Source organism: Nomascus leucogenys, unplaced genomic scaffold (assembly GCF_006542625.1).
Source record: "Nomascus leucogenys isolate Asia unplaced genomic scaffold, Asia_NLE_v1 Super-Scaffold_3019, whole genome shotgun sequence".
Lineage (NCBI taxonomy): Eukaryota > Metazoa > Chordata > Mammalia > Primates > Hylobatidae > Nomascus > Nomascus leucogenys.
Window position 1 is genome coordinate 1,317,152 of NW_022095789.1, and position 20,763 is coordinate 1,337,914.

General features: G+C 47.4%; 1 protein-coding gene across 3 annotated transcripts; it reads left to right on the top strand.

Annotated features, from left to right (window-relative positions):
* Nucleotides 1-2,076: 2,076 nt before the first annotated feature.
* On the top strand, nt 2,077-20,691 carry KIAA1191 (KIAA1191 ortholog). 3 transcript variants are annotated; one of them, XM_030808445.1, is made up of 9 exons: nt 2,079-2,285; nt 3,983-4,090; nt 4,331-4,417; nt 8,484-8,662; nt 11,483-11,609; nt 15,976-16,100; nt 18,358-18,464; nt 18,691-18,833; nt 18,946-20,691. In XM_030808445.1, the coding sequence occupies exons 3-9, from the start codon at nt 4,390-4,392 to the stop codon at nt 19,152-19,154; spliced, it is 918 nt and encodes a 305-aa protein (XP_030664305.1). In that variant the 5' UTR covers nt 2,079-2,285; nt 3,983-4,090; nt 4,331-4,389; the 3' UTR covers nt 19,155-20,691. The 3 variants fall into 3 exon arrangements, with proteins under 3 accessions (XP_012360396.1, XP_030664305.1, XP_003280542.1); XM_003280494.3 differs by lacking the exon at nt 3,983-4,090; XM_012504942.2 differs by lacking the exons at nt 3,983-4,090; nt 4,331-4,417 and having other exon boundaries at nt 2,077-2,285.
* The last annotated feature ends 72 nt before the right edge of the window (nt 20,692-20,763 follow it).

Consider the following 20,763-nt stretch of genomic DNA (forward strand, 5'->3'; position numbering starts at 1 on the left):
TACTCAGGAGGCTAAGGCAGGAGAATCACTTGAACCTGGGAGGCGGAGGTTGCAGTGAGCTGAGATTGCACCACTGCGCTCCAGCCTGGGTGACAGAGCAAGACTGTCTCAAAAATAAAAAATAAAAAAAATTAGCTCCTCCTCAAAAATATACCCACTTAGAGGGGAAAACCCATGAAATTGCTAAGATTAAAAGTTTGGCCGGCGCGGTGGCTCACGCCTGTAATCTCAGCACTTTGGGAGGCCGAGGCAGCCGGCCAGATCATGAGGTCAGGAGAGCGAGACCATCCTGGCTAACACGGTGAAACCCCATCTCTACTGAAAATCCAAAAAATTAGCCAGGCATGGTGGCAGGCCCCTGTAGTCCCAGCTACTTGGGAGGCTGAGGCAGGAGAATCGCTTGAAACTGGGAGGCAGAGGTTACCGTGAGCCAAGGTCGCGCCACTGCATTCCAGCCTGGGAACAGAGTGAGACCCTGTCTCAAAAAAAAAAAAAAAGTGTTTACGGTCTATTATTTGTGGAAAAGAAATAGGTGCTCTCACATAGGTGCTATGCACCAAGACCATGACAGCTTCAGACATTGGTACCACAAATATCAGGGATAAAGTGTTGTGTTTTTTTTGTTTTTTTGAGATGGAGTCTCACTCTGTAGCCCAGGCTGGAGTGCAGTAGTGTGATCTCAGGTCACTGCAGCCTCCCAGGTTCAAGTGATTCTCCTGCCTTAGTCTCCAGAGTAGCTGGGATTACAGGCACCCGTCACTACGCCTGGCTGATTTTTGTATTTTTAGTAGAGACGGGGTTTCGCCATGTTGGCCGGGATGGTCTCGAACGCCTCAGCCTCTGAAAGTGTTGGGATTACAGGCGTGAACCACCGTGCCCAGCCAGATAAAGTTGTTTTAATCAAATAGTAACTTCCAGGAAAGTCTTACGTTTTCATGTATTTGTGGCTAAGAAATAAATGAGATGATCCCACCTTATGATCTATATAAGGGTGCAAAGTGCTATTTCTTCCTTTTCTGACTGAGAGGTGATATACATCCCTTCCTGTGGTGGATAAAGAGCAAGGTGCCAGCTTTGCTTCCACAGAGGTTAAAAAATATAGCATATTTTAAAAGCTCCATATTAACAAAGGAACACCTTTAACACACACACACACATGCACACATATACACACAATTATACTGCAATGTAATTGTGCTGTTCATAAGCTAATTATATAATTCACCAAAGACTTTAATTCTTAGTGCACTCAAGCACCCTGGTCTGGAAACAGCGCTTAAGTTTCAAGTTGCATGAGCAAGGCCTCTCAGTTCTGCTAGTATGGCTGGAAGCCTCAAATGCTGAAATCTAAATGTGACATTCACCCCGCACCACCAATCACAGCCCTCCTGAGATGAGTTTTGATGGCGAGCTTTGGACTGGGGTAGAAACGTGGATAGATTTTTGCAACTTCTGCTTTAACTTCGTTGCTTCGCCTTCTTTGTGAACCCTTCAGGGATAAGAGAAGTCTTCCTTCAGGATGTGACTGACACCTCAGCTGGCGCCTCTAAGCCTCACTTTCCTTAATGTAAAAGGGAAATGATATTAGGATCGCCTTCCCTAGGGGAGGCAGGTGAGGTCGGTTCCCTTTTTTGGTTCAGCTACTAGTATGAACCCTGCCTAACCCCGCTGTTTTGGGAGACAGTCCGTGCTCACTGCACCGCTTATTAATCAAAGTGACTTCTCATCTCTCCCAGTCTCAGCTTCACCTCCGTGAAGTGGGAAAAACAGGATGACAAGTGCTCGCACTTGGCAGCCCTTTTTGAGCCTTGAGGGCTTGGGTTTGTGGGTGTCATTTTACTATGCTACTTCCGTCTTCCCTTAGCTTGTCACGGACCCAGGAACAGCACACGCGCTGAGGAAGTGGTGGTGAAGTGTGGCGTTTCCTCTCGGGGCTGGCGGATTCCACACGCGGAGCTGCGACTCCACAACCCGCTGGGCAGCGAAGGGCGTGGGGAGGGGGCGGGTCTCGCGATCGTGGACAACAACTCCCAGCATGCCCTGTGTTCCGCTGGGCCAAGTCTCGCGCGAGATCCCGCGGTCTCCGGAGGCTTTATCAGCAGTGCTGCCTGCCCGCTGGGTGGGTAGTGCTGCCTGGGGGTTCCTGGGGACCTTCGAAGTCGCCGCCGCTCTCGCCATGGCTTGGGTCCAGGCTGCGCCACAGCCTCTCGGGAGACGTGGGCCCTCGGAACCTTTTTAGTGCCAGACTCCGGGCCGCAGGCAGTCCCGCGGCAGCAGGATCACAGGTGAACAGATGGCGGGCCTGGGCCCTCCCTTGGGGCTGCGTTCTCTGCCGATCAGGAGGGGCGCTTCCGGCGAGGCTCGATCTCGGGGCCCCTCCAAGCCACTCCCCTCTCCCCACACCCCTTAACCCTTCATCCCGGCTCCGAGCTCGGCTGGGTCGCCTCTTGCCTCCCTGGCTCCGCTCTCTGGGGTCTCCGTAATGGGGCTCCTCTCCGGGGATGCCCTGCAGCTCCCGTACGAGCTTCCCCTCCGCTTCGTGGGACCAGCCCAGCCCGAACCCCCGCGGCTTGTCCTCAACCTCATCTCCCCACACCCCGCCTTCGGCTAGGGTCCTGGCCCCTAATCTTAGCCTGGAGGGGTGGGTGAAGCAGCTGGCCTTTTATATCCTGGCGGCACCGTCTTGTATATTGTGAAGGAGAGGCAGAGGGACGGTGAGCTGGGGGTGGGGGCACAGGGAAAGGGAAAGGGGAAGGGAACGTGTCTGGGGCAGGAATGCTCCCTGGACTGGGAGGATGGCTGAATTCGGCCTTTGCGATGCTCGTTAGTGAAGAACTATCAATAACTGGTTTGCTCTCTCTGAGTCCTATCGGGATAGAGGGACGGTGTAGCAAGCTGAAAAATAATACAGTAACTTTCTCAGGCCCTCGTTTCAACTCCCCTGTAAACTGGGCATGAAACTACCTACCTTGCACACGGACCACTTAGCTGTGACCGCGGACAAATTTACTTAACTCCTCTGATTTTTAGTTTCCTTCTCTTTATTATTATTTTTAAATTTTTAAAATTTTTTTAGTTTTTATTTTTGAGACTGAGTCTCACTCCGTCACCCAGGCTGGAGTGCAGTGGTTCGATCTCGGCTCACTGCAACCTCCGCCTCCCGGGTTCAAGCTATTCTCCTGCCTCAGCCTCTCTGAGTAGCTGGGATTACAGGCGCCCGCCACCATGCCCGGCTAATTTTTGTATTTTTAGTAGACACGGGGTTTCATCATGTTCGCCAGGCTAGTCTCGAACTCCTGACCTCAAGTGAACTGCCCGCCTGGGTCTCCCAAAATGCTGGGATTACAGGCGTGAGCCACCGCACCCGGCCAGTTTTCTTCTCTTTAAATTTGGGATAGCCTTTCTGTAAGAGATAGCTTAAAACGAAAATTGGGGTGGGGCGCGGTGGCTCACGCCTGTAATCCCAGCACTTTGGGAGGCCGAGGTGGGCGAATCACAAGGTCAGGAGATCAAGACCATCCTGGCTAGTGTGGTGAAACCCCGTCTCTACTAAAAATACAAAAAATTAGCCGGGCGTGGTGGCGGGCGCCTGTAGTCCCAGCTACTTGGGAGGCTGAGGCAGGAGAATGGCGTGAACCCGGGAGGCGGAGCTGGCAGTGAGCCAAGATCCCACCACTGCACTCCAGCCTGGGAGACAGTGAGATTCCGTCTCAAAAAAAAAAAAAAAAAAAAATTGGGATTGGGATAAATAATATCTACTTTGCCATCTTGCTGCAAGGATTAAAAGACAAGATGAATGCTGTAAATATTTATAGTGTTAGCTATAAAGAGCAAATTTCCCTACTGTAGTATCTAGCCGCTTGCTGTGAGTTAAGAAAATCAAATGAGTGTAAATAGCCCTTGCAAGGTTGTTGTGGGGAATAAACAAGTGTTTGGCAGACTCTGACGGGCTGTTCCAATGCTGGCTGTTTGTTGTTATTAGAACTTCTGGATGGACTCTTCCTGGGAAGCTTTGCTAATTTGCAGCAACTGGACCATGTTCCTCATTAACATCTGTCTGTCAGCTTAGTCGTCACATCATTTCACTGTGGTAAGGTGACTTATTCACCATGTATGGCGTCTTAGCTCTGTCATCTCACAGGTGTTAAGATCAGCCACAGGTGTGGTGAGACCTTTGACTTTATCCTTTTTTCATTGGCATGTTTGTCACCCACTGGCTCTTGTATGTGTGTTTCAGCCTTGTAAACAAGCCATACAATGCTGTGTGCCTGTCAGAAGAACAGCATTGGTGCTGCTCACCATAAGAAAATGCCCTTTGTTATTTTATTAGGTGGCAGGGACTCAGCTCGGAATTCTGTATAGAAAAAGCACCTGGATCCCAGTCTTTCAATGGCTTCAAGACAACCAGAAGTGCCTGGTAAACTTAATTCTTTTTGGTAAAATCATGTTTTGCCCTTATTAATGTTTTAAGTTAGACAGAAACCATTTTATCTGAACTATATGTTAATGGTTAATCTCTGCTACCAAATGAATATTTAGACTTAATAGATTGGCTTATTTTATTTTATTTTTTTGAGATGGAGTCTTGCTCTGTTGCCCAGGCTGGAGTGCAGTGGCACAATCTTGGCTCACTGCAACCTCCACCTCCTGGGTTCAAGCCATTCTCCTGCCTCAGCCTCCCCAATAGCTGGGATTACAGGCGCCCGCCACCACACCCAGCTAATTTTTGTATTTTTTGTAGAGATAGGGTTTCACCATATTGGCCAGGCTGGTCTGGAACTCCTGACCTTTTTTTTTTTTTTTTTTGAGACAGAGTCTTGCTCTGTCGCCCAGGCTGGAGTGCAGTGGGGCGATCTCAGCTCACTGCAAGCTCCGCCTCCTAGGTTCACGCTATTCTCCTGCCTCAGCCTCCTGAGTAGCTGGGACTACAGGCGCCCACCACCTCGCCCAGCTAATTTTTTGTATTTTTAGTAGAGATGGGGTTTCACCGTGTTAGCCAGGATGGTCTCGATCTCCTGACCTCGTGATCCACCCGCCTTGGCCTCCCAAAGTGCTGGGATTACAGGCGTGAGCCACTGCGCCCGGTGGAACTCCTGACCTTGTGATCCGCCTGCCTCAGCCTCCCAAAGTGTTGGGATTACAGGTGTGAGCCACCACGCCTGGCCAGTTTTATTTTTGAGATGGAGTCTCACTCTGTTGCCCAGGCTAGAATGCAGTGGTGTGATCTCAGCTCACTGCAACCTCTGCCTCCTGGGCTCAAGTGATTTTCCTGCCTCAGCCTCGAGTAGCTGGGATTACAGCTGCCTGCCACCACACCCGGCTAATTTTTGTATTTTTAATGGAGACAGGATTTCTCCATGTTGGCCAGGCTGGTCTCAAACTCCTGACCTCAGGTGATCCTTCCGCCTTGGCTCAAAGTGCTGGGATTACAGGTGTGAGCCACCGTGCCTAGCCTTAGATTGGCATCATTTAAATATTTTATTAGCCACTCAGCCATGGTATGAAACTTAAAGAGAATAGTCACTTCATTTAAGGGTATTATGACAAATTTGTTACTTTCCTAGTTATCAAATAATAATTCAGAATAAATTGTGCAGTTCTTGTAGTATGTACCAAAGTGATTAAACTCACCTTTTTGGGGGTGATGGGGAGGTGGGATGGAAGTCTTGGTAAAAAGGCACCAGCCTGCTTAAATGGCAGATTGAACTTAACCATGAAAATATTCACAGCAGCCCTTAATGAGTCAAGTTCTGGGTTATTAACACCATTGGTGACTACTTGAATTGTTTCATGAGAAAGGAAAGTGATTTTTAATTACATCTGAATCGCTTAATTTCTGATTCTCGGTAAAGTATGATGACGAAGAAAGATGATGGTTCCTATCTCTCAGGGTTGTGAAGATTAAACAAAATATGTAAAAACAGGAGTGATAAAAATTAGTGATAAATATGTATTTACTGCCCAGAATGCATTTGGTCTGTCTTTTTTTTTTTTTTTTTTTTTGAGTCTGGCTCTGTCGCCCAGGCTGGAGTGCAGTGGCGCGATCTCGGCTCACTGCAAGCTCCGCCTCCCGGATTCACGCCATTCTCCTGCCTCAGCCTCCCGAGTAGCTGGGACTACAGGCACCCGCCACCACGCCCACCTAATTTTTTGTATTTTTTTTAGTAGAGACGGGGTTTCACTGTTTTAGCCAGGATGGTCTCGATCTCCTGACCTCGTGATCTGCCCACCTTGGCCTCCCAAAGTGCTGGGATTACAGGCGTGAGCCACCGTGCCCGGCCTGGTCTGTCTTTATACATATTTTCTAGTAAATACTAGCTGGCTTTATTGGTTTTAGGATGGCTGTTCAGTGGGAGTCTTTAAGATGTTTTTGAAATTGCTCACCAAGTCTCCCGTATTCCCCAATATAGATCCATCTCTAGTCTTAACATCATCAGCTCTGTTTTAGTTTGTCTTTCATTGTTGCTGTGATTACCATAAACTCCATGTAGCCATCGCGAGCCACAGGGTTGTGCCCATTCAGTGAATGCTTTGTAGTGTGTTGCATGCAGAGTGTGTGCACTGGCTCAGGTCTGTGTTCCAGTTCCCAGCGCACTCTTTCAAGCTAGGTGATACTGGGCAAGTTGATTGTGAAAATGGAAAATTTGAAAATGGGAAGAATATCTGCTTAATGAGGATTAGATAAGATGAGGGATGTAATTGTCTAGCAAGGAGGAAGACTTAGTAATTATTATTTGCTGGTGTGTGTGTTTGAGATGTAATGCACATATCATAAAATTCACCCATTGAAAGTGAACAATGTTGTGATTTTTAGTATATTCACAGGGTTGTGCAAACAACACTACTATCAATTGCAGTACATTTTCTTTTCTTTTTTCGAGATGGAATCTCGCTCTGTTGCTTAGGTTGGAATGCAGTGGCGCGATCTTGGCTCTCTGCAACCTCCGCCTCCTGGGTTCAAGCAATTCTCCTGCCTCAGTCTCCCAAGTAGCTGGGACTACAGGCACACACCACCACGCCTGGCTAATTTTTGTATTTTGAGTAGAGATGGGGTTTCACCATGTTGGCTAGGCCGGAATGCCTGACCTCAGGTGATCCACCCACATCAGCCTCCCAAAGTGCTGGGATTACAGGCGTGAGCCACCACACCCATCCAAACTGCAGTACGTTTTCATAATCTCCAAAGGAAAACCTCATACCATTAGCAGTCGTATCCTCACTCCCCCCCACCCACTCCCTGGCAACCTCTAATCCTCTTTTTATTTCTATGGTTTTGTTAATTGTTACTAATAGCAATAGTAATAATGACAGCGGCTTGGTCCCCTTGCCGTTTAAATGGAATCTTTTGTGGTTTTGGACTTATTGCCAGGCAGGTTGATAGAGAGTGTGATTATATGATTTTAGCAACAGGAAAATGTCACCTTTCAGGTAGGCTGTGGACATTAGTTCTGATATGCAAGGATTAGCAAACCAAACACAATGAACTTGGCTCCCTGGTCTGGCACAGCCGAGAGTGCCCTTGAATGGGGTGGCTGCATCACAACCGGACATGCTAGGTGTCAGTTCCAGGGGACAGGAATGGCAGGATCAGCTGGTGGTGGTTTGCGAGAGTGGTTGTCAATAATTTCTGTGATGGAAAGTGACTCTACTGTTTAAATAAATCATACAGAACAGTTGAAACTACAGACGATGCCAGACAACATTTCTTGTAGTGCTGGTGTTTTCTTTGGTGAGGACAGGAAGGTAGAGGATTCACAGACCTTGGCTGAGCCCCAGGTAGCCATTTTCTGAATGAACTTGGGAAGGTCACTTTACCCCTAGGCCTTAGTTTCCTCATCTATGAAATGGGAATGAGAACTTCGTACCCTTGGTCATTTCGTATCCTCAGTCTTGCATGAACCGAGAGCCTTAGTATTGCAGTAGGGGGTGGCTTCTGTGGCATAAAGGACACAGCTTTGAAATCAGATAGGTTTGGGTTTTGATTCCAAACTGTACTTTGAAGCTGTGGTCAAGTACCTTTAAATGGAACTTCAGGATTCCTGATCCATGAAAATTAGCTGGATGTGGTGGCACATGCCAATAATCCCAACTACTCGCTAGGCTGAGGCACTTGAGCCCAGGAGGTTGAGCCTGCAGTGAGCCGTGATCGTGCTGCTGCCCTCCAGCCTGGGCAACATAGACTGTGTCTCTAAACAAATAAACAAAAAAGGATTAGGTCCGCTGAGTGGGTTAAGTGGACCACCCAAGGTGTCAGGCATAGAGGAAGGGATGGTACCACTGCCTTTCCCGGATGGGATTAGCTACTCCATAGAGGAAGGGATGGTACCACTGCCTTTCCCGGATGGGATTAGCTACTCCAAAACAAGCTATTTTGCTCTGTTCAAGAACAAGAGTATTTCAGAGCTTTCCTTCCTGCAGATGAATTTAAAGCTACTAGTATGTCCAGTTGCTGAACCTGTCTTGACAGGTGTCTCTGTTCTTAGCTCTTGAGGCTAGTGGGCCTCTAGGCAAGATGTCCCTGCCCATCGGGATATACCGCCGGGCACTCAGCTATGATGATACCCTCGAGGACCCTGCGCCCATGACTCCTCCTCCATCGGACATGGGCAGCGTCCCTTGGAAGCCAGTGATTCCAGAGCGCAAGTATCAGCACCTCGCCAAGGTATCTGACCCTGCTGGCCACTTCTGGCATACGCAACCCCTTTGTCCTTCCTCTGCTCCAGAAGCCTTCAGCGGCTCCCTGTGCCCACGGAACTGGGCAGCAACCACTCCCTGTGTGTGTTTTCTGTGCCTCAGTTACAGCTGTCTTTTTTTCTTTTTTAAGATTTTATTTTGTTTAAAAAAAAAATCAGTAGCTTTAGGGTTACCCGAGGTGTTGTTCGCATGGATGAACTGTACAGTGTGGTGAAGTCTGGGCTTTTAGTGCACCCGTCACCCGAATAGTGTACAGTGTACCCAATAGACGGTTTTTTAAATCTCCCTCCTTTTTTTTCTTTTTAATTCAAAACTAGAATGGCCTTGTCTGCTCCTGAGACTCTTCATATTCCCCACAGAGCTAAATCCAAGCTCAGCATGATCCACGGTTCATGTGATCTAAGTCCTGCCTGCATCTCCCCAGCTCCCCTACCTAGTGCTTGAACCATGCAAGTTACCTAAAATTCTTGCACTTAGCAGCGTATTTTCTGCCTGTCAGTTTTTGGCTCACACTGCCCTGATTGTTTAGGATGTTTGTCATCCGCATCCTGTCGTCTCACCTCTTCTCCCACTCCATTTGCCTGAAAACTGGTATCCTTTAAGTCTTAGCTCAAAAGTCTCTTCTGTGACAGTTTTCCTGACATCTCCGTCCTCCTGATAAGGCCATCACCTCTCCCTCTGAGCTCCCCACGGTACCATGGTCCCCGTCGTCATCCCTGCATTGCTTTCTCATACTCCATTAGCTTCCTGAGGACAGGGGCCATGCCTAGGTTTGTACTCTTATCTTCAGGATCCAGCCGATGGCCTGGCATAGATTCCCAAAAAAATGCTCATTTTGTGATTGGGGAAAAAAATTGGCCCTTTCTTGAACACATGCTGTACTTCTCCTCATGCTATTCCTCCAGCCTCAGCTGCCTTTGCCCATGGCCGTCCTCTGTAAGAACTGCCTCCTTCCTAAGGCCCTTCCGAACACACCTCACAGTCCTTCGTGCAGTCTAGTTTTGTAGGTTCGCATTATTGGAGCCTCTGCTTCCCAACCTCAGGGACTCTCTCCCCTCTGACTGTCCAGCCACCAAGAATACAAGAAAGGCTAGACTGTTGCCTGAATAAAGTAGGCCCGCCAAGTTCACATAAGGCTGTTTAACCTGTAGCTACAGTTTCTCTGAACTTTGAGCCACATGATAGCTCAGGGCCTGACGGGCAGTACACAGTAAGGGTCCACTGAAATAGGCCTGGGTGTGAGTCCCAGGTGGTCTGTCCTAGCAAGACCTTGGGCACACAACTTTACCCTGAGCCCCAGTGTCTCCCTCTGAGAGCTGGGAATACCTTATGTCATAGAGATGTTGTGGGGATTCAGTCAGGGGATGTAAAGGGTTGGCACATTGTGTGTTAGCTGTGTAGCTGATATTATGACCGCGGGCTCCCTACTTAACGTTCTCTTAGTAGAGCCATATTTGATTCTTTCTAAGGAGTGTTTTTCCCCCTCCAATAGACTCTCAGGGCAGAAGGCTCCTTTCTAAGAAAGTGCCCCCTACAGCTCTGGGGGATATTCCCTCTATCAATTATCTACTGAAATATGACCCAGTCAGTTGTTCAGGAGAGAGTATTCCATGTAACAAGTAGCAAAAGGGCAAGGAGAAAAGGCCTACTGCAGCTTGCCTGTGACGTCAGAGCAGTGGGCTTTAGGGTCCAGAGCAGGAGGTGAGCAGGGCTTCTGGTGGCGCTTCCCGGGCCACACACCCTGCTGATGGCTCCACAAGGCAAGGGATGAGCGGGCTTCCAGGTTTCTTCCGGACCTCAGCCGGAACAGCTGACGGCTTGGAACAGCTGCTCCAAAGGAGAGCTCCGCTTGACTCATCGCATGCGATCTTTCATTTGCCCTAACTCTTCCCATGTTAGGAATCAACCGTCTTCCCAGTAAGGAAACAGGCTCAAGTTTTACTCAAGGTCACAGCTTAAAGGTATAAATTCTGTTTTGTAGTAAGGATACAACATTTTTCAGTACTTTTTATCTGTCCCCCCTTTTTTTCAACTATCTTACTTTCTTCTCAGTTCTTCCAGACAAGCATAGAATAAAGAATAGGTCTTGTTCTCTCCTCCCTGCTAGGCCTGAGCAAGGTATCAGGTGTTTTGATTGCAGAAGGTGGAGGCTTGCCAGCTCCTGCATGTTGAAAATAAGGAGCTAAGTAGATTTTTTTTGTTTGTTTCAAAAGACCATTACTTGAACCTTGGGAGCAGTGGTCCTCAAGGTGTGGTCTTGGGACCGGCAGCATCAGTAACACCTGGGAATTTATTAGAAACAAATTCTTGAACTCCACCCCAGACTAACCGGGACCTACTGAATCAAACTCTGAGGTGGAGCCCGGCAGTCTGTTCTAATGGCTGGCACAGGGTCAGAACCACTTAGCCAGTGCTCTCATCAATTAAGATCTAGCACAGTGCCTGGGCTGTGGTCAGTGCTTCGTAATAAGCATTTCTTCTGCATTCTTAGGGCATAGTACTATAGTATATTGGAAGATCATAATCTGGGAAGGTAGTAGACGTCAGAGCTTCAAATTCTGGCTTTCCCACCTTTATAAATGTAAACTATTCACCTAATGTCTTTCTTTGTTGTCTCTATAGATAATACCTATCTAGCTGGGTGGAGATGACCAACTCCTCCCTTCAACGATTTCCTCACTTACCAGATTAATGTTACTTCAGTAACTTCCTCCCCAAAGTAGTAAGTTTAGGTGTGTGACTCCCCTGCCCTGCCTAAGTGCTTCTGTACTGTACCTCTCTTGAACAGGTGGAGGAAGGAGAGGCCAGTCTACCCTCCCCTGCCATGACCCTGTCATCGGCCATTGACAGTGTGGACAAGGTCCCAGTGGTGAAGGCTAAAGCTACCCATGTCATCATGAATTCTCTGATCACAAGTAAGCACTCTTCACCCTCAGAGTAGAGTGCCATAGGGGCAGGGAAGAGTTGAGGCTTCCTACAAGCCGATTGGAGATGATTCTGCAACACGCTCGCCTCACCTTATCCTAACAAATGTCAGTTTGGCTGCTGAATCATGTCAGTATTGAAGCTCCATTTATTAACTGGAAGATTTGCCAAATGTTAAGCATCTTATCTGATTTAGGTGCATTCCTACTGCTTTGTTGATACAATCTAATTTTCCCAGCTCTGTCACTGTGGCCTTGGGCAAGCTACTTAACTACAGAGACTGCCCCGCTCTAAAATGGGGAATTTCACTGGCAGGTTGAGGTGAGGATCAGAGGGCCCAGTGCTCAGTGGCTGGCAACTGCTGCTGTTACTGTTTCAAGCTCTGCTGGAGAAGGCATTTCCCACTTGCCCCAGTTTTTTTTTTTTTTTTTTAACAGCTCAAAGTTGGTCTACCAGGAAGAGGACCAGGTCCAAATGTCTTTAGTCTTAAGAACGTATGATTGGTCGTCCTAATGAACCCTGATATGAGAACTTGGATTTTTTTTTTAACCTTATAACAAGCTAACTAAACTTCTTCATTCGGAGGACTGTACAGGTTGCTGTGGGAAGTTAACAATTAGATACATGGCTCTGCTTGTCAGCAGTTATGCCCCTACCACGGTAACGTACATAGAGGTTCTCCTTGGTTGGCTCATTTTTGAAGTCAGAAGCCCTTGTTTATCTTCTCCAGGAGGGCATCAGTTTGTCCTGGGCAATTGCTAGTGAATTCACCAAGAACCAAAGGTCCAAACTCTTACTTTGGTTTCTCTTTTTTTTTGAGTCTCACTCTGTCACCCAGGCTAGAGTGCAATGCTGTGGTCTCAGCTCACTACAACCTTCGCCTCCCAGGTTCAAGCAATTCTCCCGCCTCAGCCTCCGGAGTAGCTGGGACTACAGGTGCCCGCCACCATGCCTGGCTAATTTCTGTATTTTTAGTAGAGATGGGGTTTCACTCTGTTGGGCAGGATGGTCTTGAACTCCTGACCTCGTGATCTGCCCGCCTAGGCCAACCAAAGTGCTGGGATTACAGGTGTGAGCCATCGTGCCCCACCTATACTTTGATTTTCTTATTCACATCTGTTGAATCAGCAACACTACTTTTATTTTACGAGCTTGAGAATGTGTTCTAGCAGTGTTACAAAACTTATTCATTGTTCTTTTAGCACAATGTAACTTTTTTTTTTTTTTTGAGACGGAGTCTCGCTCTGTCGCCCAGGCTGGGGTGCAGTGGCACGATCTCGGCTCCCTGCAAGCTCCGCCTCCCGGGTTCATGCCATTCTCCTGCCTCAGCCTCCCAAGTAACTGGGACTACAGGCGTTCGCCACCACGCCCGGCTAATTTTTGTATTTTTAGTAGAGACGGGGTTTCACCGTGTTAGCCAGGATGGTCTCGATCTCCTGACCTCGTGATCCGCCCGCCTCGGCCTCCCAAAGTGCTGGGATTACAGGCGTGAGCCACCGTGCCCAGCCTTTTTTTTTTTTCTTTTTTTTTTTTTTTTGAGACGGAGTCTCGCTCTGTCACCCAGGTTGGGGTGCAGTGGTGCATTCTCGGCTCACTGCAAACTCCGCCTCCTGGGTTCACATTCTCCTGCCTCAGCCACCACACCCGGCTAGCACAATGTAACTTCTTTTTTTTTTGAGAGGAGTCTTGCTCTGTCGCCCAGGCTGGAGTGCAGTGGTGCAATCTCCACTCACTGCAAGCTCCACCTCCCGGGTTCACACCATTCTTCTGCCTCAGCCTCCCGAGTAGCTGGGACTACAGGCGCCTGCCACCACGCCTGGCTAATTTTTTGTATTTTTAGTAGAGAAGGGGTTTCACCGTTTTTTAGCCAGGATGGTCTCGATCTCCTGACCTTGTGATCCACCCGCCTCGGCCTCCCAAAGTGCTGGGATTACAGGCATGAGCCACTGCGCCCGGCCACAATGTAACTTCTTTAATGAAAATAGTTTATTTTCATTAAATAAATTCATCATCACCGGGGGTGATGGCTCAGGCCTGTAATCCCAGCACTTTGGGAGGCCGAGGTGGGTGGATCACTTGTGGTCAGGAGTTTGAGACCAGCCTGGCCAACATGGTGAAACCCCGTCTTTGCTAAGAATACAAAAATTGCTGGGCGTGGTAGCGTGCGTCTGTAATCCTAGCTACTCTGGAGGCTGAGGCAAGAGAATCGCTTGAACCCGGGAGGCAGAGGTTGTGCTGAGCTGGTATCATGCCGCTGTACTCCAGCCTGGTCAATAAGAGCGAGACTCTTGTCTCAAAAAAAAAGATAGTTTACCAACAGTACAGAACATTCTGACACTCCAGTATATGAATGTCACTCATACTTATTTGGCTTACCCACTTCCACATACATGCATATTTTTATATAACTCTAGGTATAGTAAATATACCATTTTTTTTTTTCAATTAATACTGCCATGAACTTTAGATGTTGCTATAGTCTTAGGTTTTAAAAAGCAGCAATTAAGGTTGGGTGTGGTGGCTCACAGCTGTAATCCCAGCACTTTGGGAGGCCAAGGCGGGCGGATCACGAGGTCAGGAGTGTGAGACCAGCCTGGCCAACATGGTGAAACCCCATCTCTACTAAAAATACAAAAACTAGCCGGGCGTGGTGGCATGCGCCTGTAATCCCAGCTACTCGGGAGGGTGAGACAGGAGAATTGCTTGAACCTGGGAGGCAGAGGTTGCAGTGAGCTGAGATCGCACCACTGCACTCCAGCTCTGGGCGACAGAGCAAGACTCCGTTCAGGAGGAGAGGAGCGGGATGGGAAAGCTGCATTTAAACTCATGGTATTAGTTGGGTGCAGTGGCTTATGGTTGTAATCCCAGCACTTTGGGAGGCCGAGGCAGGAGAAATGCTTGCGACCAGGATTTTGAGAATCAGCCTGAGCAACATAGTGGGATCCTGTCTCCATTAAAAAAAAAAATTCCTGGTATTGGTATACTGTAATTCATTAAATCCCTTCTTTTTAGATTTTCAAGTGACTACCTGGTAAGTCTGGAGAACATCTTTATGCATTTAGGTTTTTTTCTTTTCTTCTATTTCTGATGGAAATACCTCCTTAGAAGAGTAATGACTGAGTCATAAAAGGCATCTGGTATCTAGTCTTTTGGTCCACAGCTGCCACATTCCTGTATGTAACAGTGTATTATGTAGTTTGTGCACAGATTAAGCAGCAAGTCAGCCGTTATTCATTCTATAGCAGAACTAACTTATTATGAGATAATCAAGTCAGACTGAAGGAATGTTGAGTGGAGTATGTCAGCTGTGCCAGGCACCGGGATGGGTCATTTCACACAGGAGAAATGTGCAATCAGTAGGCTTTGGCTAGCTCAAGGCAGGCTATCTGCTTTGAATCTAGATGGTACCTTGGTGCCATCTAGCCTGAATGTGGCCAATTTCTCTTTGGCAAAAGTTTTTGTGTGAGTGACGAGGGTGGTGAATCTCTCTTAGAAAGTTTTATATTTGAAGAATTTTTACTGTGTCGGGATATCAGCCGCCTTCTCCATGCTGCATTTCTTTTTCTTTCTTTTTTTTTTTGAGACAGAGTCTGTTGCCCAGGCTGGAGTGCAGTGGCACAATCTTGGCTCATTGCAACCTCCACCTCCCAGGTTCAAGCGATTCTCATTTCTCAGCCTCCCAAGTAGCTGGGATTGCAGGCGCCCGCCACCATGCCTGGCTAATTTTTGTATTTTTTTTTTTTTTTTTTTTTGAGATGGAGTTTTGCTCTTGTTGCCCAGGCTGGAGTGCAATGGCGTGGTCTCGGCTCACTGCAAACTCTGCCTCCTGGGTTTAAGCAATTCTCCTGCCTCAGCCTCCCAAGTAGCTGGGATTACAGACATAAGCCACCATGCCCAGCTAATTTTGTATTTTTAGCAGAGACAGGGTTTCTCCATGTTGGCCAGGCTGGTCTCGAACTCCTGACCTTAGGTGATCCTCCTGCCTCGGCCTCCCAAAGTGCTGGGATTACAGGTGTGAGCTACTGCATCCAGCCCCATGTTGCATTTCTAAATACAAAGAAAATGTCACCATGTACAACTAAGAGGAGGGTGGGAGTATTGACCTCAAGTTTCTTCAGCTGTCCCTTTAGGAATAACCTCTTCAGCTTGGTGTGAGGGAAGGCTTCCTTCTGGCTAGAGCCTTTGTGTGAGGTTCAGAATTACTACTATGGTGCCTCTCTGGGGGAAGGTTTCCTCTTCTTTGAATGGTCAGCGTGGTCTCTTGCTTCTGGGGAGAGTAGTAGATATTCATGTTGTCCTCCCTATTTTGTGATGGGAGAAGGGAATGGGCATGACTGTCATCTCCTCTGTTCCCAGAACAGACCCAGGAAAGCATTCAGCATTTTGAGCGACAGGCAGGGCTGAGAGATGCTGGCTACACACCCCACAAGGGCCTCACCACCGAGGAGACCAAGTACCTTCGAGTGGCTGAAGCACTCCACGTAAGCTCTTAGGAACTTTCAGAAACAAAACCTTCAGTGTTCATGGCTTGAAATGTGGCTGTGGTTTCGAAGTTACCAGCTCAGTTAGTTGGGGGCTGTGGAGTTAGTCTCGCCCCCCAGCTCTTAGCCTCGTAGTTTTTGCTTATCCACCTATACAGTGGGATGTCTGTCTTGCTGCTTCTGGTTAGCAGGATCAAGTGAGAGCCTCAGCTTATATATACATAGGAGTACTTTATGAACCATAAAGCAAATGTGGAGTATCTTGGGGAGAACTGGGCAGCCTCAACAGAGGTAACAGCTTAACTGGAAAGGAACATCATGCTCTGCATTTAATTTTAACAAGTTAAAATCAAATGTGGAATTGGAATGTTTTTGCTATTTCATTTCTGTAAGTGAAGAATTTTGGTAAGGGTTAATTTAGTGATAGCCAAGTATTTGAATGAATAGTTTCAAATGACTTTCTTTCAGCGAAGACCGCTTCATACTGGATAGTGTTTTATGATTGTGAAGCACTTGCATTCATTTCACCTCACAATCACCTTTCGGGGCAGATGGTCTTCTCCATATTTTGTAAATGAGTAGATTGAGGTTCGAGGCCATCTATTCAGCCAGTCATAGTACCCGAACCCAAGTCTCCTGATGCCTTACTTCCTGTTGGCTTCTTCCTCCTCATTCCAAAGCAGCCTGGAAATCTGGCTCCTGATGGGGCTCATATGGAAGTGAGGGGCAGATTGTGAAGAGACACAATCACAGTTAAGCAACTTGGGCTGGCTTCTTTAGGCAAGGGTGGGTCAGAATCCAGGCTTGTTCAAGCTTTAAGAGTTCTGAACAGGGTATGATGAGGGCAAGGTGAGGAGAGCACAAGACGCAGGAAAGAATCATGGTATACATTATACGTAACGAGGAATAACCCGGATCTGGTGGTCTGTGGGTGGGGATATAAAACTGTGGCCTGTATGCAGTCACCCAGGCTGGAGTACAGTGTTGTGATCTCGGCTCACTGCAACCTCTACCTCCCGGGTTCAAGTGATCCTCCCACCTCAGCCTCCCAAATAGCTAGGATTACAGGCATGCGCCACCATGCCCGGCTGATTTTTAGTAGAGACGGGGTTTCACCATGTTGGCCAGGCTGGTCTTGAACTCCTGACCTCATGTGATCCACCTGCCTTGGCCTCCCAAAGTGCTGGGATTACAGGTGTGAGCCACCACACCCAGCCCTGTTTGCATTTTGTAATGAGCATTCCAGATGATTCTTTTGCAGGCTAGGTTTAAAAACTGCTATAGGAAATCAGGTTTGGGCTGGTGGCCAGTTTAAGCTTTCAAACAAGACAGATGCTTCCAGAGAGGGGCACCATCAGCCTTTGACCCTTAACTGAGAACTTTCCAGGATAGGTCAGTGAGAATTCTATTTGAGCAATTCACCTTATATAATGGTAGGATTGACTTTGGTTGACCCATTTTCTGTGTCTTGCCCATAGGAGTAGAACATGAGGATGGCTGAAATATTAGCTGTAACTTACATCTTGTAACAGATTGTCAGCTTACATGAATGGATCTGTTGAGTGTTTGAAAAATTCAAACGTGATCATTGTTTGGCGTGCAGCTTGGGTTAAGCAGTGGCATGGCAGGCCTGGAGGGAGGAGACAGCATGGGAACCTTGCTCTAGAAGAGCTGAGATGTAGACCTGTCTCTCCCCATTAGACTGCGAGTCAGAGGAATGCTCACGGTGCTGAGGGAACCCAGAGTGGCTGACTATGGGAGAGGAGGAGGAGAGAATGGAACAGGCTCCTCAGAGGAAGCATTTAGCTGAAGAGAAGCAGCATGCCTGAGTACTGGCTTGGAGAAACTGAGAATGGCAGGGCTTTGTACATGGCAGGAGCGGCAGCGAGACAAGAGCTTAAGCCCTGCTTAAAAGGCCAAGAAGGCCGGCAGCTAGAGTTCTGGCTCTTCCATTTTACTGTCTGGGGGAATGTGGGGCAATTACTTCACTTTTCTGAAAGTAAAAGTTGTAGTGTAAAGCTTTTAAGTACAGGGATGTTCATGATATAGTGTAGAATGAACACATTTTTAAAGGAGATGGAGTTCCATCTAGTATGGCAAAAACAAAGGACTACCTGTTAGATCATCCGAAATCATTCCACCTGTAGATGTCTTCTGCCTAAAGTTAGAATGTGAACCAAATTGTTTATGCCTAGACTTAGCTGTTTGGAGTTTGCTTTCATTTTTAAAAAGTCTCTCTTCTTACCCATCTGAGCAGAAACTAAAGCTACAGAGTGGAGAGATAACAAAAGAAGAGAGGCAGCCTGCATCAGCCCAGTCCACCCCAAGCACCACTCCGCACTCTTCACCTAAGCAGAGGCCCAGGTGAGCCCTTCCTGTGACCCTTCCGAGTTCCTGCGTACTTCAGGAAAGCTAGTGTGGCCCTTCCGAGTTCCTGCGCGCTTCAGGAAAGCTAGTGTGGCAGACGAGATTGTATTTAAGCCTGTGGTTTCAGACGGAGAAAGGATAGTTCCCTGTTCTTTTAGTGTGAGACATTTCTAGGAGCGAAGGAAGAGGTATTTTAGGATATGTTTTGTTCTTTCTTTCCCAGGGGCTGGTTCACTTCTGGTTCTTCCACAGCCTTACCTGGCCCAAATCCTAGCACCATGGACTCTGGAAGTGGGGATAAGGACAGAAACTTGTCAGATAAGTGGAGCCTCTTTGGACCGAGATCCCTTCAGAAGTACGATTCTGGTAAGGCAGCACCTTCAAAAAAGAGAGCGGCATGGCAGACATCTTACCATATTGTATATCGGGAGCTGCCTACTGGTTTTGAAATCATTTGCACTCTGGTTCACTTTTGTAGGAAGTTTTGCCACCCAGGCCTACCGAGGAGCCCAGAAGCCCTCTCCATTGGAACTGATACGTGCCCAGGCCAACCGAATGGCTGAAGATCCAGCAGCCTTGAAGCCGCCCAAGATGGACATCCCAGTGATGGAAGGAAAGAAACAGCCACCACAGGCCCATAACCTCAAACCCCGTGACCTGAATGTGCTCACACCCACTGGCTTCTAGAGCCCTCTTTCCAGGGATTCTGGTAAAGGTGGTTTCTTGTACCCCACTCCCCTTTCACCTTGGCTTTGACAAAGGAAAGGTATATTTAAAAACTTAATCAGCTGGGTGTGGTGGCTCACGCCTGTAATCCCAGCACTTTGGGAGGCCAAGGTAGGTGGATCACCTGAGGTCAAGAGTTCAAGACCAGCCTGACCAACATGGTGAAACCCCGTCTCTACTAAAAATACAAAAATTAGCCGGGCGTGGTGGTGGGCGCCTGTAGTCCCAGCTACTTGGGAGGCTGAGGCAGGAGAATCACCTGAACCCGGGAAGCAGATGTTGTATTGAGCTGAGATCGTGCCATTGCACTCCAGCCTGGGTGACAGAACGAGACTCTGTCAATAAAGAAATAAATAAAGTAAAAAACCTATTAAATTGAGGCTAGAGCTGGAGATGTAATTGGTTTTTGAGAAACATTAGTACAAAGGTTGCCCTTGTTGTGTGGAAGAAGCCATTTTGTACTGCTTTAAAGTTAGACTAATATTCTCAGCACGGGTGTATGGGGACCTCATTACCTATTTTTTTCATCATTTACCCTAGGTAAGAACTTTGATCACTGCTTACTAGGTAAAGAATGTTTGTTTGTGCTGTTCCAAAACAGAGGCTTCTTGATTCCTTTACCACTATCCATGTGAGCATTGACAAATCATGGCTTAGAGGTGCTCACTGACTCGCTGAGATGACTTTGGCCCTGTTGATGGCTGGTGCTGTGCTCCAGCCTTATCAGTTAGGGGACCCAAGATGTGTTTGGGACCTGGGTACAGGTAAAAGCCAGACTTAGCAGGGACCCCTCTTTCTAGGCTGAACCTTGAGTCCCCTGCTTTTTGGTAGACCTAATGGATCACTGTCCTGCAGCTAGTTCTTCATGTGGGGCCTCTTAGGCCAGTGCCAGGGGAGAAACGCTCCTCTTTCCATGCCACAGAACAAACACTACTCTAGCAGAGCCTTTCTTGCACTTTAAAGTGAGATTAATTTAGCTCTAATTTGGTTAAAAACTTCCTAAGAGAGAAAATTAAGTCTACTAATTTGGTATAGGTAAATGGACATTAAACTTTTTTAAAGGAAAGGAGATGGTAGGTACAGTTAGATTATAGTCTTGAGGTTCATGTGAAGCCAGTGGTGTTAACTTATTTTGATTTCCTTGTTCAGGTCAGGGCCTAGAACGCCTGTGTGGGGAGGTGAATGAATTCAAAATTTTCTGTATGAAAGCATTTTTCACCAAAATGAGCCTCATCCCTTTATGCAACACATAACCTTACTGAGGGAGGGAAATACAGAAGCCACCTTTTTATTTCTCTTCACTGTGTACAAGTTCAGTTATTGTCTTGAACACTGTCTCAAATACCTGTTTTTCGTTTTGAATAGTACCTTGTCTGTATAAGAAGCTGGCCTTTCCATAGAGAGGCCCTGGAGTCTAAAATTATGAGAACAATTAATTTATTTGTCTTCTATTATGATCTCTTGTTTTGACAATAAAAATCCTTACTACTTTCTCAAATGTGGCTATTTTTTTATCCTTTTAACAATAGTTATTCCACTCTGCCTACCCAGAGTCACAGTGAACTTGGTA

Bases quoted from the DNA above. Each gene is read 5' to 3' on its own strand.
- KIAA1191 (XM_030808445.1), top strand. From the start codon at position 4,390: ATGGCTTCAAGACAACCAGAAGTGCCTG. The intron at 11,610-15,975 runs GTAAGCACTCTT...CTCTGTTCCCAG, and splicing joins CATGAATTCTCTGATCACAA to AACAGACCCAGGAAAGCATT. The intron at 18,834-18,945 runs GTAAGGCAGCAC...TCACTTTTGTAG, and splicing joins CCTTCAGAAGTACGATTCTG to GAAGTTTTGCCACCCAGGCC.